This window comes from Scardinius erythrophthalmus (assembly GCF_964197995.2).
Source record: "Scardinius erythrophthalmus genome assembly, chromosome: 21".
Classification (NCBI taxonomy): Eukaryota; Metazoa; Chordata; class Actinopteri; order Cypriniformes; family Leuciscidae; genus Scardinius; species Scardinius erythrophthalmus.
Genome location: NC_138241.1, coordinates 4,582,551 through 4,608,004, shown reverse-complemented (window position 1 = coordinate 4,608,004; position 25,454 = coordinate 4,582,551). Strand labels below are relative to the sequence as shown.

At 40.2% G+C, this 25,454-nt stretch overlaps 1 protein-coding gene across 1 annotated transcript in view; it reads right to left on the bottom strand.

Moving 5' to 3' along the window:
- plpp4 (phospholipid phosphatase 4) overlaps positions 1-25,454 on the bottom strand; it is a gene marked incomplete at both ends in the record, with an annotated part of 135,357 nt that overhangs the window by 4,041 nt on the left and 105,862 nt on the right. The window contains one exon of the mRNA XM_081351706.1: positions 11,795-11,965. Coding sequence (XP_081207832.1) covers positions 11,795-11,965 — 171 coding nt within the window. The remainder of the gene's footprint in view (positions 1-11,794; positions 11,966-25,454) is intronic.

The following is a 25,454-nucleotide window of genomic DNA, read 5'->3' as shown; positions in this document are numbered from 1 at the left end:
ACAATGGGAACATGATGGCTTTATATACACAAAGACTAATGACTAACATTATACACCTGCAAGCAATTAAACAATTAACCAATGAGAAAAAGACACATAGAGCAAAAGAAGCACATGACATTATCACATTAGTGGCAAGGGTATCACATTACATGACAAGAAACATGATAACAGGTGTGTTCGCCAGAGTGATGAGATACTTAGTAGACTGTCCTCACTCAACGGCTGGCTGTCTAAGTGGTGTCCGCAAAAGAATATAGGGTTCATAGACAATTGGAAATATTTTTGTGGCAGACCTGACCTGTTGAAAAGAGATGGGATTCATCCCTCCTGGGATGGTGCTGCTCTTCTCTCTAGTAATATGGCACATAGTCTTAGAGCTCAAACATGACAATCTGGGCCTCAGGTCAGGAACTGCCTGCTAGCTGTCTCACGTCACTGAGGTCAGATAAATCCCATCACATAGAGCCTCTTTCACCTAGATATCATCATATAGAGACTGTGTCTGTTCCCCGAATTTGGAAATCCAAAAAACGTTTAAACCCATCTAAGGTTAAACATTTAATTGATGTTCAACAAATAAAAAACAGCTATAATACAGATGAGCAAATGCTAAAGCTTGGGTTGCTGAATATTCGATCGCTTACTTCAAAAGCACTTATTGTTAATGATATGATTACAGATTATAACCTAGACGTGTTGTGTTTGACAGAAATCTGGCTAAAACCAGACAATTACATTACTTTAAACGAGCCACGTCTGAAAGGAAAAGGGGGAGGTGTTGCTGTAATCTATAGTAATATCTTCAGAATTACTGAGAAGTCTAGTTTCAAATATATTTCTTTTGAAGTGTTGGTGCTTCATGTAACACTATCTAGTGTAAATGATAAATCACGCTTAACATTTGTGCTGGCTACAGTATACAGGGCACCAGGGCACCATACAGACTTTATCAAAGAATTTGCAGATTTTTTTTTTGGAGTTAGTACTGGTTGCAGATAAAGTCCTAATTATTGGTGATTTTAATATACATGTAGATAACGAAAAAGACGCATTGGGATTGGCATTTAGAGACATTCTTAACTCTATTGGAGTTGGACAACACGTGTCAGGACCTACTCATTGGCGTAATCATACTTTAGAATATTATCACATGGAATCAATGTCAATGCCGTTGAAATTGCAACAGAAACTTTTGACTCTCTCTTTTCCAGCACTTTAGAAACAGTTGCTCCCTTGCGCTTAAAGAAGATTAAAGAAAATAGTCCAACGCCGTGGTACAACAAGCACACTCAGGCACTTAAGAGAGCAGCCAGAAAAATGGAGCGCAACTGGAAGAAAACAAAACTAGACGTTTTTCGAATTTCGTGGAGAGAGAGCATGATTGCGTACAGAAAAGACTTAAAAACGTCTAGATCTGCTTATTTTTCATCTCTCTTAGAAGAAAATAAACACAACCCTAGGTATTTATTTGACACAGTGGCTAACTTAACAAGAAATAAAGCTTCTACTTCTGAAGTTTCCAAAGAGCATAGCAGTCACGACTTCATGAACTTCTTTACTTACAAGATTGATAATATTAGAGAGAAAATTATAACTATGCAATCACCTACTACAGTATCGCATCAGGCAGTGCATTGTAGTGTCCCTGAGGAAAAATTCCATTAATTCGTTGCAATAGGAGAGTGTCACAGTTGTGTTCTGTTTAGTTTGTTTTCATTGGACTTGTCTGCCTGTCTTCATGTCATGTATCATTATCAGTTCATCTGTATCACCTGGGTTTAGTTCATCATCATCATCATCATCATCATCATCATCATCATCTACATGACCTGTGTTCTGTTATTCAGTCTTAGTATTTAAGTTCTTCAGTTCAGTCAGTCTTTGTCCGTTCTCCGTTGTATTTAGGTGTGTGTGAAGCTTCTGCCTGTCTGTACCTGTTTGAATTATATCATTAGTAAACGTTTTTCATTGGAACTTTTGACTCCTCATCTTCTTCTCCTTGCACCGCACCTTGACAGAGAGGAAGAATTGTCTAAACTCGTTAAATCATCTAAATCGACAACATGTATGTTAGACCCTATACCGACTAAGTTACTGAAAGAAATGCTTCCAGAGATAATAGATCCTCTTAATATCATTAATATCATTAATTCATCTTTGTCACAAGGATATGTACTGAAAACTTTTAAGATGGCTATTATTAAACCTCTTATAAAAAAAAAAAACGCGACTTGATCCTAGAGAATTGGTCAATTATAGGCCGATCTTAAATCTACCCTTTTTGTCAAAGATACTAGAAAAAGTAGTATCCTCACAACTATGTTCCTTTCTAGAAAGAAATGGTATCTGTGAGGATTTCCAGTCAGGATTTAGGCCATACCATAGTATGAGACTGCTCTGATTAGAGTTACAAATGATTTGCTCTTATCATCAGATCGTGGTTGTATTAGTGTTACTTGATCTTAGTGCTGCATTTGACACCATTGACCACAACATTCTTTTAAATAGACTCGAAAATTATGTTGGCATTAGTGGAATTGCATTAACATTGTTTAAATCATACTTATCTGACCATTATCAGTTTGTAGCTGTAAATGAAGAAATGTCTTATCGAGCACAAGTTCAGTATGGCGTACCACAAGGCTCAGTACTAGGACCGCTGCTGTTCACTCTGTACATGCTACCCTTGGGAGATTTCATTGGGAAGCAAGGGATTAGTTTTCACTGTTATGCTGATGATACTCAGCTCTACATCTCTTCGCGGCAATTCAAGAAATTAACGGAATGCACAGCTGAAAAATTTGGATGACTAGTAATTTCCTATTACTTAATTCTGAAAAAAAAAAACAGTTTCTAATGATTGAACCAAAAACCTCTGCACGTACTAACCTAGAATACTGTCTAACAATTTATGGCTGCTCTGTCAAGTCGTCCGTCGGTGGTTAGGAACCTGGGTGTGCTCTTTGATACCAATCTTTTATTTGAAAGCCACGTGTCTAGTATCTGTAAAACCGCATTTTTCCATCTTAAAAATATATCTAAATTACGACATATGCTTTCAATGAAAAATGCGGAACAGTTAGTTAATGCGTTCATTACCTCAAGGCTAGATTATTGTAATGCTCTTATGGGTGGTTGTCCTTGCACACTTAATAAATAAACTACAGCTTGTCCAAAACGTAGCAGCTCGAGTTCTTACTAGAATCAGGAAGTATGACCACATTAGCCCGGTTCTGTAAACACTGCATTGACTACCTGTTAAACATTGTATACATTTTAAAATATTGCTGATTACTTACAAAGTAATAAATGGTTTAGGTCCCCAGTACTTGAGCGAGCTCTTAACGCATTATAGTCCTTCACGTCTATTGCGATCTCAAAATTCCGGCCAGTTGATAATAACTAGAATATCAAAATCGACTGCTGGCGGTAGATCCTTCTCCTATTTAGCACCAAAACTTTGGAACAGTCTTCCTAACATTGTCCGGGAAGCAGACACACTCTGTCAGTTCAAAAATAGACTAAAGACACATCTCTTTGACCTAGCATTCACATAATACATTATAGACTTCTATAATTCAATGTTAGGCTGCATAGATTAGGTCAGCTGGAACCGGGAACACTTCCCATAAATCCTGATGTACTCGTTACATCATAAGAAGAATGGCATCTACGCTAATTTTAGTGTCTTTGTTTATCCCGAGGTTTTCCCACAGCCTGCCGGATCCAGGCCGTATCCAGATCTGATGAAGGACCTTCGCCTGGACCTGATCCAACGCAGTGCTGAAGTGCCAACTAGTCTCTCCCTATGGAGGATCCCTTTACCACTCTACAGATAAAGCGTTGTCGGGAAACTCAATTCATGTATCTACCCCGAATTGATAAAATAAAATAAAATTCTGTATAAAAAATTATAAGGAAATGCCAGTATTTTGTTTAGGCTGGGTCTGTAGGGAATTCCAAACCTGCGCACATATTGTCACAGTGTCTGGTTTGTGTTCCTTGGGTCACCACTAGATGTCCTCCTTCCTCACGGTGTCCAGCACACTCTCGTACTACATTCCCCATGATTCTTGTCTTTTCATTGCACTCAGCTGTCCCTTATCACTCATCATTGCATACAGCTGTTTCTCGTCACATTGTTTGTACCTGTCTATAAATACCCTGTCTGTTTTAGTCCTTGTCACGGAGTCATTGTGGTATGTCACTTACACTTCTGTTTCCTGGTTTGAGTTTGTTTTGTTCCTTGTTTGTTTATTTTGTTATTGGACTGCTAACATGGATTTTGACCCCTGCATGGATGATGACGAATTGGATTGCCCTACGAATAAAAGTGTTGTATTTGGATCCACCTGTTTCTCTCCCTTTCCTTGGTGTGTGGATCGTGACAGAATGACTCCGTCATACAATAGATCCAGCAACATGAACATTTTGCAGGGCCTTGCTTTATGGTGTCCGCCCGACCGAAGAGGCCAGGGCGCTGAATTCGTGAATTCCGTGACTGTTCCCGGGGTCCCAGTTCTGGTGGTCCCGAGTCCGGTGGTCCCGAGTCCGGTGGTCCCGAGTCTGGTGATCCCAGTTCCGGTGGTCCCGGGTTTGGTGGTCTCGAGTCCGGTGGTCCGGAGGCGGAGGAGGAGGAAGACTTCCTGCCTCCCCAATGGCCCGGAGGCTGTCCCCTCCAAGCAGCCCGCTGTCATCCCGGAGGCCGTCCCCTCCGAGCAGCCCGCTGTCATCCCTGAGATCGTCTCGGAGTCGCCCACCATCAGTCCTGCCACGGCCAAGAGAGTGCTCTTCCTTTTTTATGCAGTGGCGGTACTGCAGTCGTGGAGGAAGCACGGGTCGTCTGCCGATCCAGAGACTGTTCCTGAGCCTGTGTCTTCGGACAAGAGGGCCGCCGCTGAGAGTGTTCACGTCACGTCTGCCGAGCCTGTGTCTTCAGACAAGATGGCCGCCGCTGAGAGTGTTCATGTCACGTCTGCCAAGCCTGTATCTTCAGACAAGATGGCCGCCGCCGAGAGTGTTCACGTCACGTCTGCCGAGCTTGTGTTCCCTGACAAGATGGCCGCCGTCGAGCCTGTGTCTGTTCCTGAACCTGAGCCGGTGGTGTCTGTGCCTGAGTCTGTTCCTGAGCCTGTGCCTGTGGCTGTCCCTGAGCCTGTGTCTGTTCCTGAGCCGGAGCCAGTGTCTGTTCCTGAGCCGGAGCCAGTGTCTGTTCCTGAGCCGGAGCCAGTGTCTGTTCCTGAGCCGGAGCCAGTGTCTGTTCCTGAGCCGGAGCCAGTGTCTGTTCCTGAGCCGGAGCCAGTGTCTGTTCCTGAGCCGAAGCCAGTGTCTGTTCCTGAGCCTGTTCCTGAGCCTGTTCCTGAGCCTGTTCCTGAGCCTGTTCCTGAGCCTGTTCCTGTGTCTGTTCCTGTGTCTGTTCCTGTGTCTGTTCCTGTGTCTGTTCCTGTGTCTGTTCCTGTGTCTGTTCCTGAGCCTGTGCCTGTTCCTGAGCCTGTTCCTGAGCCGGTGGTGTCTGTTCCTGAGCCCTCAGTGACCGCGACACTGGCCATTATGGCCACAGCCATGTGGTGTGTGTGGGCTACGCACACACTTGGGCCGGTGGTGTCTGTTCCTGGGCTGGTGGTGTCTGTTCCTGAGCCGGTGGTGCCAGTTCCAGTGCCTGAGCCGGTGGTGCCAGAGCCGGTGGTGCCAGTTCCAGTGCCTGAGCCGGTGGTGCCAGTTCCAGTGCCTGAGCCGGTGGTGCCAGTTCCAGTGCCTGAGCCGGTGGTGCCAGTTCCAGTGCCTGAGCCGGTGGTGCCAGTTCCAGTGCCTGAGCCGGTGGTGCCAGTTCCAGTGCCTGAGCCATTGGTGTCTGTTCCAGTTCCTGCGCCGTGGCCGCCCGAGGGGTCTTCACCGCCCTGGCCGCCCGAGGGGTCTTCACCGCCGTGGCCGCCCGAGGGGTCTTCACCGCCGTGGCCGCCCGAGGGGTCTTCACCGCCGTGGCCACCCGAGGGGTCTTCACCGCCCTGGCCGCCCGAGGGAAAGTCTCCGCCCTGGCCGCCCGATGGACTGTTGTCTCCGCCCTGGCCGCCCGAGGGAAAGTCTCCGCCCTGGCCGCCCGAGGGACTGTTGTCTCCGCCCTGGCCGCCCGAGGGAAAGTCTCCGCCCTGGCCGCCCGAGGGAAAGTCTCCGCCCTGGCCGCCTGATGGACTGTTGTCTCCGCCCTGGCCGCCCGAGGGAAAGTCTCCCCCCTGGCCGCCGGATGGACTGTTTGCTTCGCCCTGTTCCCCTGATGTATTGTCTGTGTCACCCTGGCCCCCTTTGAGTCTGTTACCCCCTGTTTCTGTTTCCCTTCATGGACCTGGCCCCCCGTCCCTCCCCCTGATCCTCCACCGTGCCACCTCCCTCCTGAACTCTTGTTTTGTTCCGTGTCCTGTCTTGGAGTGTCTGGGAGCCACTCCGTAGAGGGGGGGTTATGTCACAGTGTCTGGTTTGTGTTCCTTGGGTCACCACTAGATGTCCTCCTTCCTCACGGTGTCCAGCACACTCTCGTACTACATTCCCCATGATTCTTGTCTTTTCATTGCACTCAGCTGTCCCTTATCACTCATCATTGCATACAGCTGTTTCTCGTCACATTGTTTGTACCTGTCTATAAATACCCTGTCTGTTTTAGTCCTTGTCACGGAGTCATTGTGGTATGTCACTTACACTTCTGTTTCCTGGTTTGAGTTTGTTTTGTTCCTTGTTTGTTTATTTTGTTATTGGACTGCTAACATGGATTTTGACCCCTGCATGGATGATGACGAATTGGATTGCCCTACGAATAAAAGTGTTGTATTTGGATCCACCTGTTTCTCTCCCTTTCCTTGGTGTGTGGATCGTGACACATATATTCAAACGCACATAACTATAGAACCAATTCTTAATGCGCATGTGAACGCCATCAACGTTTCTCACAGGTTCGCGTTTAAAGTCTGTGTAGAGGGAATGGTGTCGTCTTAGCGGCCCCAAATTTAATAACAAATGATCATTGCGACGGAAGCGAATCAATCAAAACTAACTTTAGCTGGAAAATAACTTTATTAAAGAACCGCTATAAAGCCAAAACAATCTCTATTACCTTAAATTATACGTTTATCTCTGTAAAGCTGCTTTGAAACAATCTACATTGTTAAAAGCGCTATATAAATGAAGATGACTTGACTTGACTATAACAATCTGACTTAATGGATCCAGTGAAAGCTTCTGACTTAATAGACATTTTGTCTAGCAACAACGCTAGAATGGAACGTCAAGAGGAGCAGATGTTTGCAACCGTTCGACCCACTGCGCTAGACCCACCGCCTGTTCCCCCCATCAGAGAACACACGATTGTCACACTGAACCATGACTACCACCACCAGTCACTTATTCCGGTGAGCCACAACTATACTTTACTAACGTTTTTGGACAAAGTGCCCCTTGTTTTGACAAAGTCTTTGCCCCTTGACAAAGTGCCCCTTGTTTTTTGCTATACAGCCATAATCCTTTCCTACAGAGCAATCTAACGTGGTGTTGGTGATCATGCTGTTGTCTGGTTGGGCGGGACTTTAGGGAATGGTAAAATAATCATCCATGTTACTCCTCGTTCCAGTCTTTCTCTGATGAACTGAAGAGGGTGTTCAACCGTGCAGTCGCCGGTTGTGAAGCTGCGTGTGTGCTGGCGGATTTGTGTCAAGGAAACCGATCAGTCACGGATTATTCAATTGCGTTTCGCATGTTGGCTGCTGAATGCAAATGGAACGAGGAGGTGCAGTGGGATATGTTCCTGCATGGGTTATACATATATGCACATAAGGAGATATTTATGTTGGATTTACACACTGACTTGGATGATTTGATTGAGTTGGCTATCAGAGTGGATGCATGATTGCAACGTCATGATCAACCTGTTCTGCAGAGCTTTGTTCCAGAGAGAGAGTCTTGCTCTTCGGCCATCTCCAACGCTATGGTCAGCCCCTCTTTTGATCCGGAACCCATGCAGGTGGGAAGAACTCGGCTTTCCCGGGAGGAGATGGATCGTCAAAGGACATTTGGATTATGTTTATACTGTGGAGCTGCAGGCCACATCCCAGCACAATGTCCAGCAAAAACCAGAGCCTGACAGTAGATTCGAGGTTACTGACGCATTGCCTTTGAGAAATCCTCCTTATTCACCACTTTCCTCTCGGTCAGACCACAATGGGTTGACAACTGTCATGCACTACTGGACTCTGGAGCTGAAGGGAATTTTCTGGACATCACTCTGTATCATCAACTCAAGGTTCCTGTTTTTCCTCTCACCCATCCTATTTCTGTCAACGCCCTAGGTGGTCAAGCACTTCCATCAACCATTCATTCCATCGGGCCGGTGAGTCTCCTGAACCTGGAGACCTGTCTAACGTATCCAAGGAGTACCTTGACCTGAAGGAAGTGTTCAGTAAGTCTCAAGCTGCTTCTCTTCCTCCTCATCATCCCTATGACTATGCCATTAACTTATTACCAGGTACGCCTCCACCTAAAGGCAGATTATATTCGCTTTCTGCTAATGGAAAGGGAGTCCATGGAGAAATGTATTTCTGATTCTCTTGCAGCCAAACTCATCCACCCTTACTCTTCTCCTGCAGGTGCGGGTTTTTTCTTTGTGGAAAAGAAAGATGGTTCCCTGCACCCCTGAATTGACTATTGTGTTTTGAACAACATCACGGTTAAGAATCATTTTGCTTTACCGTTGATGTCGTCGGCCTTCGAGCGGTTGCAGGGAGCTTCCTTTTTCACAATGTTGTACAGTTGGACCTTCACAATGCCTATCATTTGGGCCACATCAGGGAGGGGGATGAGTGGAAGACTGATTTCAATACTGGTTATGCCGTTTGGTCTATCCAATGCTCCCGCATTCTTCTAGGCCAGGGATGGGCAACTTCGGTCCTGGAGGGCCACTGTCCTACAGAGTTTAGCTCCAACCCTGAAAAAATAACCTGCCTGTAATTTTCTAGTAATCCTGAGGACCTTGATTAGCTTGCTCAGGTGTGTTTGATTAGGGTTGAAGCTAAACTCTGTAGGACAGTGGCCCTCCAGGACCGAAGTTGCCCATCCCTGTTCTAGGCACTCATCAATGATGTGCTGAGAGATACAGTCGATCAGTTAATTTATGTCTACCTAGATGACAAACTGATATTTTCTCCTTCTTTCCAAGAACATATTCAGCACATTAGATGAGTGCTTCAGAAAGAATGGGATTGTGATTTTTGTCAAACTGGAGAAATGCGTTTTTCATGCACAGTCTGTTCCCGCTTAAGGGTACATCTTCTTGTCTGAGGGAGTGCGCATAGATCCTGACAAGATTCAGGCTGTGGTGGATTGGCCAGCTCCAGATTCCTGCAAGGCTCTGCAAAGGTTTCTGGGCTTTGGCTTAGGGTCCCACATTGTGCTACATTTTTTTTCAGTCCTGCCCCCCTCTCGAGGGAACACAGTGGTTTTGATCATGGTGGACCGGTTCTCGAAGGCGGCTCATTTCATTCCTCTGCCCAAATTGCCCTCTGCCAGAGAGATGGTGGTTGCTGTTATTGACCACGTAGTTTGCATTCATGGCCTCCCGATGGATGTGGTTTCTGACAGGGGACCCCAGTTTGTTTCCAAATTTTGGAGAGAGTTTTGTAAGTTGCTGGGGGCAAAGCCAGACAGACTCTTCTGTAGGTGGGAGCGCACACTAAGGCTCAGGCCGATCTCCACCGGTCGAAGCCTCCCGTCTACATCATTGGTCAAAAAGTGTGGCTTTCTTCCAAGAATATTCCTCTCCACTCCATTTGTAATAAACGTGTCAAATTTATTGGCCAATTTTCTGTCACTAAAATTCTTAGTCAAGTGGCAGTCCGCCTCAAACTTCCTCCTGCGTATGTAGCTGGTTTAAAAAAAATTGTAAAATGTAATGCAAAAGTGATGTCATATTGAAAGTTGAAAGTTTATTTGCGTAAATAACCTGTAACTTTTGACATTTTTCCCCCATCTAATGTATTTACAGTACTGATACAAGTAAGTGGTGAAGAAATTATATTTTCCCTTGTATATTATTTTGTATGCCATTTAAGGGCGACCTGTGTTTTGTGGCTTACTATATTCTGTGATTTAATTTATTTTCTTATTTGCCCTATGTTTTGTAACTATTAATTGATTAAATTAAGATCTTGAGAAGCACATTTGCCGCTGACGGGGTCGGGTGTGCTCTCTCTCGCTCATCTGACGAGCGTGCTGCTTTCTCCGTGCTGTAAGAACAGACTGAAGGGGAGAGATGTGTATCCCCCCAAAAATGTATTGTGCTCTGTATTTCTGCAGAATAAAGATCCTGAGACCTCTTCCATCAGCGTCGTCTTCACTGAATAGAAAACAAACACAACCAGAGTAAAACTGTTACACGTACAGGAGAATTCATTTAGTTTGTCATGTTTCCAAAATAAAACCCGTTTTTTACTCCCCCGTTAATCAGCCTGCTCCGGTTCCCTCACCGTTGCATCTTGTAGATGGGAAACCCACCTATTCGGTCAAACGTATTCTGGACTCGAGACGGAAGGGATGCGGATTCCAGTATTTGGTGGACTGGGAGGGTTATGGTCGGGAGGAGAGAATTTGGGATCCTGCAAGGGACATATTGGATCACTCCCTTATCGATGATTACAGTCGACAGGTAGGTTCCTCTGATAGCGCCAGGAGGCGTTCTTAGTGGGAGGAGTACTGTCACAGTTCGCAGGTGTTCATCTTGCTTTTCCTGTCGTGTTTTCTGCATTGCTGGGCAAAGCTTCTCAGCTGATGAGCTAATCAGCACAGCACACCTGAAGCTCGTCAGTACTGCCTTTAAATGTGGTGTGTTTGCTCTTGTCTTGTCAGATCGTTTTGGTGCCCATGCCTGCTGTTTCAGGAATTCTGAAAACCAATGGGCCATGTTGTGTTCTTTTCCTCTGCATCGGTTATATATCACTTTCCATCATATTATGTCATGCTTTCTTTGGTGATTCAGACGTCATGTGGCTTCACATCCTGTCTGAGACTGTTATTGATGGTGACAGTATGGCTGTGCGCCAGTGTGATTCTGGATGATACACAGACATGATTAATAAGTGTATGGGTAAAACATCTAGAAGCAGGCCAGTGAGCTGTAAAGCTGATGTCAAAGCTTGCAAACAATTGCTGAAGCTTTATCTATCTCTATCTCGAAGAAGAAGTAACTCCAACAAACCATGCATACTCAGTGTTATGTTCTACAAGTATTGAAGACAGTTCAATCTGTATTAATCCCTGGAAAAAGTTAATTAGCTTGATATATATTTTTAATTATCATGTTTAATGAAATAACTATTTAAATGGTAGATAGTGTAAAGATGTCAATAATGTCATAAATGCTAGACAGAATAAACATTTTGCTTACACTTTATATTGAATACATATAAGTCTCCGAGTATTAGTAGACTGTTAGATTAATGGGTGTTAGGGTTTGTAGAATAAGATGACATGTTTCAAAGTTACTTATAGTAGAATAATAGTGTTAATAGTGAAATAGTGTTAAGATTGCATGTATTATTACATTTGAGAAACAATGTTTTAAAAGTACATTTATGTAATGACATATTTCAGTAATCTATATGATCTAATTAATGTTTTTTAATTATTGGTCTAAGTCACTGTGCTGCTAAACAAACTATTTCTGTAGTGTAAATGTAGTGGCTCTGACTGACAGATGCTCACACGCATGTATTAAGCAGTTGTGTGCTTTTGTAGGACACTGCTGCAAACCTCTGACCTTGCCAGTGATGCTTGTAATCGCAGGTGCGGGACAGCGCGATCATCATGGCACTGTAGAGGGGCAGGACCATGGCACAGAGACGCCAGCTGCGCCCGCGTCCAGCATCTGTGAAGCACTGCAACTTGCCCGCCAAGTAAAATGAGGTAAAGCCCAGGCCAGAGAAAGCAACTAAGACAAAAGGTGAGAGAAATAGAATATAGAGTAAAAGTAAATGCAAAGTTCTGTAAGAAACCATATACAGTAGGAAATGACTGAAGTGAACTTTTTAATATCAAAATTGTCTGCTAGACAGTGGTGATGCAAATGCCGTCTAGTGGTGAAGCAAATGCCGTCTAATCCTAATATAGAAATAACAGTAATCTGACATGTGTCTGCTCTAAAGTTTCAAATGAGATCTCAACAATGTCTTAAAATGTGCTCAGATTTGCAAAATACCAAGCTCTGATATCAGATGTCAGATATCTCAGTATGAAATCAAATATGTCTCAATTCTTTCCAAACCAAATTATCGGAGCTATGGCAAATTTATTTTATAACTCTATGCTTTGTCAATGGTCTCATTTATTTCAAGTGAATTTTATGAGTGAAAACCTATTATAATCATTTTGTAGATATTGGGATATAAATACATTGTTGTATAGCACAGAACAGAGCTTGTATTTCTCTGAATTCCATGGAAAAACATAAATAAAAATGGGATTTGCTAGCACTCTTCCTACTTTCCTGCTCTCTGCAAACCTGTTGCCCTGGCAACCTGAGGTAGCATTAAAGAATCAAGATAGATGTATTGCTGTTGCATTTTTAAACTCTGTATTACATCTAATTTATTGAGATACTACAGCTTCTACTTACTATAAATGAGATTGAATAGAGATTTGGGCTCCAGCAATGTTGCATTAAAAAGCATAAACTGATAAGGTGTGAAAACAAATAATTAGGCATCCAAGTTGCTAATTCAAAATTTGCACATTGGATTCTGCAAAGTGATTATGCGCACTCTCTGTAACAATCGTAAGACCCACAATGTTGGTTTTCCTAACCAGGGGTTCACATTTACACTGAGAGTGATTGCATTGACGGAGGTTGCTCAAATCACATACTGTTTGTTGGGTACTAGATGTTCCTGCTTAACTAGAGACTGACTGTCTGCCCTCCCGCTGGTGCATTGCTTCTCATTTGCATCTAAGTCTACCTTGGTTGCATTACCCCTCTTCAATCACTCATGTTGCCTCAAATTGTAAAACTCTCAATGACAATGAAAGACTAAAAATGTCAATGCTAAATCAAATTAAAGTACGATGTTTAAAATTATGCAATAAATTACTCTGACGTCACAAAAAAGTGGGTCTCATTCATAAACTTGTGTGCAAAATCTGCCTACAAACTATTTCATTTCATACAAAAATGTATTTAGGAAAAAAAAAGGAAGGAACAACTGAACTAACTACACATACTGTATGCAAAAATCACATCTGGGTGCCTATATCATCAAATTTTATACATAAATATTTCCTCTTAAGTATGTTCCATCATATACACAGAAAGAGAGCGTCATATGTTTGCTGAGAGTAACAAAAGGTTGTAAAGGAAAGGTTGTGTGGGTATGTTTTATGCAGATGTCTATCCTTGGGCAAGCAGTCAGAGAGTGGAAAGAACACATGCCTCTTTGTGGAGTATGGTGAGGAGACAGGTAAATATAATTTTCAGAGGAATAGCTTACAGGAGATCAGTGGAGTATCACAAAGAGAGCCCTGGAGATTCATAAAGAGATGGCTGTTTCACAAGGGAACTTCACAGGTAAGTAGAGAGAGTATAGTCCGTATTGGAGACCAGACAAAGAGTGACTGTGAGGTGTGTGCTTTTGTACAGGTCCTTATTGGTGTGCTGACGAGGGACAGGTTCAGGTGATCAGTATTCGGGTGAGAGTGAACGTTGGATGTGTGAGACAGAGGAGCCTGGTGAGGGTGCGACACACGTGTTTTCTATTAGGCAGAAATGTTTGTGAGAACTTCTCCTGTGCATACAAATATGAGATAATCAGGGTTCAAGAAGGCCTAAAGAATAATAAGAAGAAGAAGTAGTAGTTTTATTTAAATAGCGCCTTTCCATAGCTCAAGGTCGCTTTACATTGTACATTACAATACATTTAAACAACCACACATACATTCCAGTCACATAGGATACATATAGTCACATTATCCAAAATGCATGTTATATAGATGTTTTTAACTGGGTCTTGAAAGTAGCCACTGACGAGGTATTACGTAGAGTAAGAGGTAGTGAATTCCATAATTGAGGAGCATTAACACTAAATGAACTTCCACCTACAGTAGACAACCGGAAACGAGGGATGGACAGTAAACCAAGTTCAGCTGATCTAAGGGACTGGGCAGGGTGGTAAGGGTAGAGTAGGTCAGACAGATATTGGCGAGCAAGACCATTAAATGCTTTGAACGTTAAGAGCAATACCTTAAAGTGGATACGTGATGCCACAGGTAGCCAGTGAAGGTCATGAAGCAGAGGAGTAATGTGAGCAGAACGCCTAGTGGAGGTGAGAACTCTTGCTGCAGAGTTTTAACATATTGTAATCTTGAAATAAGTTTTTTGGGAAGACCAAGAAATAAGGCATTGCAATAGTCCAGGCGTGATGTGATTAATGCATGAATTAAGGTTTCAGCATCAGCTAAAGTGAGAGAAGATTGTAGACGGGCAATATTACGAAGATGGAAAAAAAGAGTTTTTAACAAGAGAAGAAACTCTGAATAGTACAATAGTATTACTATAACATAAGTACATATTAAAGACAATTTCTGTTCAATCTATTGGCCTTATTAAAGCACCTATTGGTGCAACAACTCTTCACTCAAATGGTGTGATCCTACTTAGGTTACGCACACTTATTTCCCATTTAATAGGAAATGCAACCATCCCACCACATGTAATGTGAATGTGATGTGATGTGATGTGAATTAGTGATATGGATCGGGATGAGGTCTCTTTGCATAAATAAATTAAACAAAAACAGAGTGTTTTCTATTACCATCTTTTATTACCATTTCTTAAGAATATTTTAAATGGCACATCTTAAACCATATTGCCATAGAGAATTTTTTTAAGAGTAATGACTACATAAAAATCACTACATCTTAAAGACAATAAACAACCTATCTGTGAGAACAGTCCTTAAAAGTTTCACCTAACACAATTAGAATTGGGTTGTAATAAATCGAAGACAGGTATGTATTTTGACTGGATATAACTTTGAGAGCAACTTTAGGTTTCCCTTATCGCAAGAAGTCTAGGAATTTTGAATCTGTGCGATTATGTAACAAAAGCACTCTTTGCATTTCACATTCATTTATGCTGTAAATGAAGAGCTAATATGTAGATTTCAAAACAACTTTAATTTTGTAGCAGATGTGTGCCTATAGTTACCATAGTAGCCAATTGTGTCCACCTGCCCATTGTTAACTTACTTGTTTAGTCCTGTGTATATACCCCCTTTTTAGTTCAGTCTCTTGTCAGTTCTTGTTGACACTACGTGTGATTTTTTTGTTCTTCTGTATATTTGTATGATCTCCTGAGTATTTTGGTTTATTATTAAAAGATTGTTTGAATTTGATATTCTCCTTCGTTTGATTGAACCATGCCATTACAGAAGAACCGACCCTTGTTATGAGCTCAATGGATGATTCAGCCCACCTGGTGTCCTGGAACGATGGCACTCTCAAGGTATGCTTTTGGAGTGGGCTGAATAACCATCTAATCCGTCTGATGCCCAGGGGAGAAACATCTTGCATCCTGGCACAGTACGTCGACTACGCTCTATGGCTCACCCTTTACGGTTGAAGAAGTAAAAGACAATGTTATTCAGTCATAGCCCTCCCAGTCCACTCCTGTCCTACTGATCCCTCATTTGGGAGACCAGAGCCAAAACCCACCAAGGACCTTCCGCAGATGGAGAAGGTCACTTCGTAGCCAGAGCTGAAGCCATACTCGTCCTGGAGCCCGGGCTAGTTGCAATGTCTGACCAGGTGCAAGAGTAAGAGCAGATGGAGTTAGACTGTGTGAAGTTGGGCCCCAACCATGCCTCAGTCCTGAAGTAAATTTGCTCCCTACAAGCTTAAGTAATATAATGGACTCCCTGGTTCCATTCAACTTTTATGTTCAGCTCCACCAGACTCCCTTGTCCCTCCGGCTACGCCTTGGTCAGTCATCGCTCTGCAGCCCCACAGACTTCCATACTCCAAATTCCATCAGGTGACAGAATGGAGAAAAAATAAACTTGTCAGAAACCAGGCTCAGTCGCTCAGATCTCCTCTGGCCAACAAACGAACAGTGCATGATTATGATTCAGACAGCATTACGATCAGAAGTCAGATTGGGATCGTAACATTCAAAATAGTTAATCCAGTTCCATCTGGTTGAAGATCGCAATCAGTTGTAGTGGTTCTTCTGGGCCCAGTTGCACAAACCCCTTAAGCTAAGAAAACCCCTAAAAAAATATTAACAAGGATTTGTGCAACAGCTGCTGGCCATTAGGAATAGAAACTATCCTACGTCCAGAGAACTCTTTTATCCCAAAGATGGAAGAAACTTTTATTCCTCATAAACATGATTTTTAGTATTCAAACCTGTGTACGTGCCAGCACATAATAGACCAGTTGAGTAAAAAAAGACAGCAAACAAATGCTGTACATTAGGGTAGACACCTGTTACTATATAGTGTAAATTAAAACAGGGCAACTGAACCACAGAAGACCACTGGAAGATCGACATTCTTTTGTTGCACACAAAGGAAATGCATTATAGCCAGAAGATCTTCATCAAAAGATCCAATACAAAAAAGGGGTGCGAAGAAAGAGAAAGAGCCTGCTTTCATGAAGCTTGAAGAAAATGCAAAAGTAATTGCACTACTGGTGCGTCACTGATCTGTCCAATCTCTGCTGATATATATATACTATTCTCAAGCCTCAAAGTCTCAAAGAGTCCAGGGCTTTGCTGATAAATGCAGACTGCTTTTTCAAAAGTGATGCAGCTCTAAGAAGCAAAGTGAGTGTTTGGCCAGATGGGACCCATTACCAGACACTAAGCCTCCTGGCAAGACTACAAGTTTGGTAATTAAGTTATAAGTGGAAATGACAGCCTTTTGCTTTTATTGGATTTTTTGTTATAATTGCATCTTCATTTGCCTGCAGATGCTTATTATACTGAATAAAATATTAAACTCACTATAAAGAAAACCACAGAACAAAAACATTTGTAACACTTTATAATAAGGATACATTAATAATCATGTATTGACACTTGAATTAATACTTACTTTAACATGAACTAATGATTAATGAACACATTAACTAATCAAGAATGATACTATGATGGATTTACATGTATGTTGTTTGATAGTAATGAACTGTAAGTGGTACTAGCAAATGTTCCACTAACTGTAGTGTATATGTTTCCTGTTTGGGTATTTATTTAAAAAAAAAAAAAAAAAAAATCATTTTTATTTTTAGGTTTTACAAAAAAAAAAGTATTATTTTTTTAGCTTTTGTATAGCTGGGTATAAGCCAGAGTAGGGTGAGTTTGAAGTTTGAAATAATCTTGTAAAACATAGTATTAAATTATTGGTTATAGAGTAATTAGTGTATTTAGTATTTTCAACATTTGATAACAAGGATCCATGTAAATAATGGTGAACTAATGTGCCATCCAATATATGCTATAATGAGACTGCAGATGGCAACATTTTACATTATGAAAATATTAAATTTTTCATGCTTAATTCAAAGTCAGAATACTTCTTGTTTATTCTTAAAGAGACTGTTTAGTTTAGTTCCCCCTAATGTTAATTAAACCATATGACAGGTTAGCTGTTATGATTCCTGTCTTGTGTTCCCCTTGTCTTGTGTGGACTTTTGTCATTTCCTGTGCCATGTTTTGTAGTCCTTTGTAGTTTTTCTTGTTTATTAGTCTCCCCAGGTGTTTCTAATTACCCCCTTGTTATCTTGTTTAGCTTGTTTGCCTGTGTATTTAAGCCCTGTGTCTAGTAGTTTCAGTCTTTTTGAGTTCTTGATGTTGTAGTTGTCCCGAGTCCCTAAATAATGTGGATCATGCTTCCTCCTATGTTTCAACCGCAACGTTTCATTAGCTCTTTATTTTTTCTTGATTAGCCGTGCCTTCACTAATCATTAGTTCAGGTTAAAGTAAGTATTAATAAATGATTATTAATATACCCTTATTTTAAAGTGTTACCAAAACATCTGTATGTATTAGCAAAGTATTTGAGGAATTGTGAGACATTTTGTGGGATTAGATGGCTTTTCTTGTTTAAACTTAAAATACAGAAATTGGTATAATATCAACATTTTAAAATTTGATATTAGTTGACACCCTCAAAAGATCAAGCCCTTTTTTCATCCAATTAGGCATCATTCTCAAGTTACAACCCTAAATGTAGTAGGCCTACAGCGCTCATTAACAAAAACTACCCATGTGGGGAAAAAATCTCATAATCTTCATGTAAAAAAATAAAAAAAAGTAATTAATACAGGGTTTGTTTAGATGAGATTCTTGTTGTCAGTGGGCAGCTGTTCTTGCCAATCACCACTGCAAACGTAGTTAATTAAAATATCTCGGTTCTCCCATCAGATTTAAATAGTTTTAACATTTCACTGATAAACACAATTACTGTTCTTCATACATATTAATACAGCAATATGTGAATTCCTGCAAGAATAAACAGGAAACTAATGAGATAGTCGGATCATCAAAGAGCTGTTGGATTTTTCTTGCAGGCACAAAATTAAGGTTACCGAAGAACTTTTGGAGAAAAAAAGGAAATTAAGACAATATCTTGGCTGCAAATAAATGTTGGAAACCTCATTTCTTCGCCTCAACATAATCAAATTATTCTCACTCTTGGAAGTGAAATTAGAGCTTGATCTTTCAATGCAAAGACTGCTTTTTTTGCCTATATTTTTCATATAGGGCCAGCAAACATTTATATTTATGGATTATAATATTTTTGTGGACGTTAATTTGGTAACACTTTATTTTGATGGTCCAACAGACATTCTGTTGACTATACGTAACTTTGCAACTACATGTCAACTAACCCTAACCCTAGCCTAACCTAACCCCTTATTATACTAACCCTAACAGTTTACTAATACTCAACTACTAGTTGAAAAAATGAAGGTGCAACATTACTTATAGTCAACAGAACGTCTAAAGGGGACCATCAAAATAAAGTGTAGTGGCTAATTTCTCGTTAGACACAAACCTTAATGTTTTACCTACACTGTAAAAAATTTGCTGTAGTTTTGCAGCTGTTTGCCAGTAACTTACTGTAGATTTAAATTTATTTTATTTAGGGACCGTTCGGTATTTATGGAAGGGGCCACCGGAGGAAAATAGGGGAGGGTCATGTCTTTTTATTCTTTGTTGAGGGGAGGGTCATCCAACTTTTTTTAGTCTAGGGGGAGGGTCACCCAACTTTTATATTCATTAAAACAGCAACATTTCAAAGTGGCTTGTTTGGTGCTATTTTTTTCCATTTAGCTCCATGTTGATCTCGCGTATCAGCCCCCCTTAGATATCAGATGGGTCTGACCCAACAAAAATCCAGTTTGGCGCTGTTTGACAGTGTGCGCTTCAGTTCGCGCTTAGAAAAAGTGCATCATGTCAGAACAGAATGCCAAAGAAATGTTTACCCGGCAAAGCTTTAAAGCACGAGCAAATAATGAACTTTTTTTAAGTGCACAGTGTCCTGTGAGTGTAACTCTACCGCTGCATTAACATGTGATGTGAACGTAAGTCGAGTTTTACAGTATTGGGACTGAGGCGCCAGAACTGCTGATAGAATGTGCGCTGTAGGGCGATACTGCATATTTTAGTTTCCATTCTTATTTTGTTTCCACGATGTGTAAGATGTAGGGCTACCACCAGCCGCGGCGCTACCATTGGGCCCGGGTGGGCATTTAGGTCCGGGCCTACCCATTTTCTATAGCCTATGGTTTTGTACGTTTCTTCATTCGGATCTATTTGCGATGATCGATCCAAATTCTAAACAAAATGTTTACATGCTTCGTCCGATTCATTATTCATTAAGATAATAATTAATAAATGCACGCATAATTATCAGTGAACTTGATAAATGTTGCAGATATGTTTTACATGCATGCACAAACAAATGCCTTTCAACTTGTGTGTGCAAAATTCAGAATAAAATGAATGTGCAGCAATTTGCACAAATACAGAGTCTGTAGGCCTACTGTGTTGTTACCATTAAATAAGCTCATTTAGTTTCATTTTTGTTAAAATATAATAATGTTATTTTTTCATCTATGTTGATTATGAAAAGTGAACCGCACACACGAGTATACGCAATATCGAGAGACATGGAGCGGGTCAGACACGATTTTGACCACTTAATTAAGTTTTGTTTTGCAGAAAACTATTTTTTTAAGTGAATTTCGTTTTGTATAAATTGTATCTTAATTTTCATTTTTTTTTATCAACAAATTGCCAAATACCAAATATAGCAGACAACACAATCATAGAGGCGCCCGCGTGGTCACTTGCACTGCTCGTAAACAGGAGCGCATCTCATCCTAACTTAACGAAACTCAACATATGCCTCACATACATGAAATATATCTTAAGAAAGCTTGAAATGTCTTTTTAACAATTTAAAACGAAAAGAAATAGGCTACTCTCTGGTTATGTAATGATGTGCATTTCTCTCTATAGGCGTGTTCACTAGCCTACTACGGAGATGGCGATCGTCAACTTCATCTTTACAGCTGTTGTTGCTGTTAATAAACTAAAAATAATAGGCTTATAATTTTATTAAACAACAAATTAAATGAAATTTTTTTTGTATTAAAAAAGCAACAAAAAAAATCCTGTTTATCAATATTGTGTGTGTGTGTGTGTGTGTGTGTGTGTGTGTGTGTGTGTGTGTGTGTGTGTGTGTGTGTGTGTGTCGAAATAATTTGTCCGCTGCTGCTCAAAAAAAAAAAAACGGTCAAAAACCCCACTGTCAGTGTTTTGTAAGGAACAGGCAAATATGTTCAATATAGCAGGAGACATTTTAATTGTTTACTAATAAAACAGTTATTTTTTATGTCAGTGTCGGCTAGACGAAGTTGACGACTCGCGATCTTCGCAGCGCTACCACATCTTTAAATCACTATTAGTAGGCTATTATTTAAGTTAACATAAAATACATAGACCTACACCACAAAAACTAGTTTAGGATAAATTCGTTAAAATTGGGCGATTCCAGTGAATGGACGTGACATTTGCAGTCAAAACTTAAAATAAAAATTCTCAGAAAATGCATTTATTTGAAACGTCTGAAAGGAGTCAAGACATTAGAAAAATATCAGTCTACACATGCGTTTTATATTTAATATGAGGGAAATACACATGTGACGTGACACAAAAAAATCTTTAACTTTTAGGTGGCAAAATATTTTTTAGTAATTCTTTAAATTACACTGTGCAAACCAAAATATACCCACCGGATGAATAAAGATCGGCCTCCACAGAAAATTAAATCTTATATTATTTTTATTTTATTTTTCGTGTTTGCATTTATGTGAAAAAAAAAAAATGTTACGGACGTGACAGTTCTCCATTACGCACGGACATGACTGCTCTGAAGCGACTTTAAAAATTGCACAGAGACCTCAAACAGAAAGCACAAAGCCTTTCTTTAAAGTGAATTTCGTTTTTTTATTAATGTTATCTTAATTTTAATCAATGTTTCATCTGGATTTAATAAATAAGAAGTAGTCTAAATATAGTAGAAAATAGATAATCATGACACAGATGCGCGGGCGAGTGAACTGGACTCTTGTCTCATAAATGAACCGAAACTCAGCGTAAGGTATGCTACTTGCCTCATAGACCTGAGAAATATATAGAAAGCTTGAAATGTCTACTTTTAAACATGCAGAACAATTCAAAACGAAGGAAAACAGACTGCTTTCTCCTTATGAAATGTGCATTTCTCTCTGGCGCGTTCTGAGACGATCGCGACGCATCGTCAACTTCATCTTTGCAGTCGACACAGAAAACACTTGTTTATTAAAAACAATTAAAATGTCTAGCTATATTTGACATATTAATAATCATTACTTTTGCCGGTTCTTTGTGACAGCTTAGATGCTTTATTCGCAACGCCACCCACATGTTGAACGCGTCACACCGCATCAGCACCGAAAACATGTTTTTTTTTTTTTCAAATCTAAAATAAAAAATCGTGATACGAACCGAATCATAGGTTTGGTCTATCGTTACAGCCAGATGAGAAAGCAAGAGTTTATGGTTTAAAAAACAAACAAACAATGGCTATCTGAACATCTTTGCCAAGCCAAACTAGTACAGAATTAGGCTAATCAATAAATTATCGGGGAGGGTCCTGCCTTTTTTCACAATCATTTTGGAGGGTCATAGAAAAAAATATTGCTGGCGAAGGGAGGGTCATGTCTTTTTTGACAACAGATCTCAAAACTCCTCCGGTGGCCCCTTAAATAAATAACGAACAGTCCCTTACTGGCAACAGTTTGTTCAAAGTTAAATGAACATTAAACATTAACAAGTCTTTGTCTTTAAAGAATAAAATTATAAAATAACAATCTAATGCAAAGCATTCTGGGAACCAGAAATCTTCATCAACCTTTTTCTGTTTTTTTTCCTTCAGATTTTGGTTCCCAGAATGCTTTGCATGAGGATGTTATTTTAGTTTTATTCTGTAAAGATAAAGACTTGTTAATGTTTAATGTTCATTTAATTTTGAACAAATTGTTGCCAGTAAATAACATCAATTTAAATCTACAGTGAGTTACTGGCAAGTAGCTGCCAGTAATACTGTAATTTCTACAGATTTTTCTAACATAATTACTTTCATTTTACTATTGTAAAGTGAGTGTACAGTAGATGAAAAGCATTAGAAAATAATGTTCAAATCCTCAGTATGTAACACAATACAGTATACTTTCAATTAGTGCACAGAAATTATCAGGTGCAAGTTTTGGGCATTTGCTAAAATGCCAAAAATTGCAAAAAATGCTAAAATGCTTTCACCCCTGTAAACGTTAATTAAGATATCTTGGTTCTCCCATCAGATTTAAACAGTTATGACATAGCATGGATATCCACAAATAAAAAATTACGCAAATGCAATTAATGGTCTTCATACATATTAATTCAGCAAAATGTGAATCCCTGAATGTGAAATTTGAGTATTTTGCTGTGTTCAGCTTTCCTTTCCTTTGACCAGTCCCTCATTCCCTGTACCTCACAGCGTGACGCTACACCTCTGTGCTTCACAGCAGGGATTGTACTATATGTGCAGTGCCTGATTTCCTCCAGACATGATGCTTCGAACTGAGGTTAAATCTTGTTCCTGACAGTGTGAGAGTCATTTAGGTGTTGTTGTTTTTTTGTGTGCAAACGTCTTTACTAAGGAGAGGTCTCCATCTGGGCATAAAGCCAGTTCGGTGAAGTGATGTAGTGATGGTTGCACTTCTGCAAAATTTTGACATGTTTTTTCAAAATTTTGGGACATAAAAGCAGTTCCCACAGGAGGATTTTTGCATTTATGATAAACTTTTGACCTCAATTTCATTTAATCTAAAGCCTTTATTTATAGATATGGTAGCCAACTCACTCATAAAGTAAGTTTTTTATGTCAGTTACACATTTTTTATGATGTAAACTAACAAATTGCAATAGCTTTCTGAACTTCATGATGGAATATACTGTATAAACAAGCATGTCTACATTCATGAAAAAAAAACCCATTACTCAGGGATTTTTAGTCTATATTGACTCAATGAATAATAAAATAAAGGTAACAGATGATGACATGGCATCTTGTTGCAGACATCACTTTATTTTAATATTAAAAATGAATTAAAAGAATGATGATTCTTAAAAGAAAATGTGTCGTGACCCTATTGAAATAATAACCAAAATAACATTTACATGAACCTGATTGACAGATAAACCATTCACTCTTTATATTAATTTTGTGGATATTTCAGCTAACAGTTTGCTTTATATATTCAATATAAAGAGGGTTAACCTTAAAATTTACTTGCGTTATGTTCTTGCTCTGTCTTTGCAAAGAATTCTTTAATCATGATGGTCTTTTAAACTTTATCATATTTACTTTAACTCAGCTAATGTCAATGGTGTTATCCATTAAGCTGTTATTAGCCTCATATCATCCTTATTTAATTTAGAGAATGGGATCTGAGTCAGGATGCTTTAGTAAAAGAGATTCTTAATCTCAGTAAGACTTTGGACCACACTTACTCATTTTATTAAATAACAAAACATAACATAACATAACAAACATAGCATAAAACAACACTGATGCATCTCGATTGCCTAGGATTTGTGTCTATTTTTCTATGCAAAAAACATTTTTCAGGATTCATTTCATTCGTTTATTCATTCATTCACTATAGGATTTAAAGGGAACAAACTACACTCACCTAAAGGATTATTAGGAACACCATACTAATACTGTGTTTGACCCCCTTTCGCCTTCAGAACTGCCTTAATTCTACGTGGCATTGATTCAACAAGGTGCTGAAAGCATTCTTTAGAAATGTTGGCCCATATTGATAGGATAGCATCTTGCAGTTGATGGAGATTTGTGGGATGCACATCCAGGGCACGAAGCTCCCGTTCCACCACATCCCAAAGATGCTCTATTGGGTTGAGATCTGGTGACTGTGGGGGCCATTTTAGTACAGTGAACTCATTCTCATGTTCAAGAAACCAATTTGAAATGATTCGAGCTTTGTGACATGGTGCATTATCCTGCTGGAAGTAGCCATCAGAGGATGGGTACATGGTGGTCATAAAGGGATGGACATGGTCAGAAACAATGCTCAGGTAGGCCGTGGCATTTAAACGATGCCCAATTGGCACTAAGGGGCCTAAAGTGTGCCAAGAAAACATCCCCCACACCATTACACCACCAGCACCAGCCTGCACAGTGGTAACAAGGCATGATGGATCCATGTTCTCATTCTGTGTACGCCAAATTCTGACTCTACCATCTGAATGTCTCAACAGAAATTGAGACTCATCAGACCAGGCAACATTTTTCCAGTCTTCAACTTCAAATTCTTTGTAAACCCTAGAAATGGTTGTGCGTGAAAATCCCAGTAACTGAGCAGATTGTGAAATACTCAGACCGGCCCGTCTGGCACCAACAACCATGCCACGCTCAAAATTGCTTAAATCACCTTTCTTTCCCATTCTGACATTCAGTTTGGACTTCAGGAGATTGTCTTGACCAGGACCACACCCCTAAATGCATTGAAGCAACTGCATGTGATTGGTTGATTAGATAATTGCATTAATGAGAATTTGAACAGGTTATCCTAATAATCCTTTACGTGAGTGTATAATGTTGATAAAACTGCACCAGGGTAAACTTGAGTCTTAATTAGACAGGCTTAATTTTTTGCTTTTGATGAATAGGAGGGGCAATAACAAAAGTTTTTTTGCTTCTCAAGTCAGTTTGCTATCTTGACAAAAGCAACTGAAAATGACTTTCGAAGTGTTAACCTTCTGTTAGTCAAGTCAAGTTAAGGGCTTGGGGGAAGGCTAAAAAAATGATGCG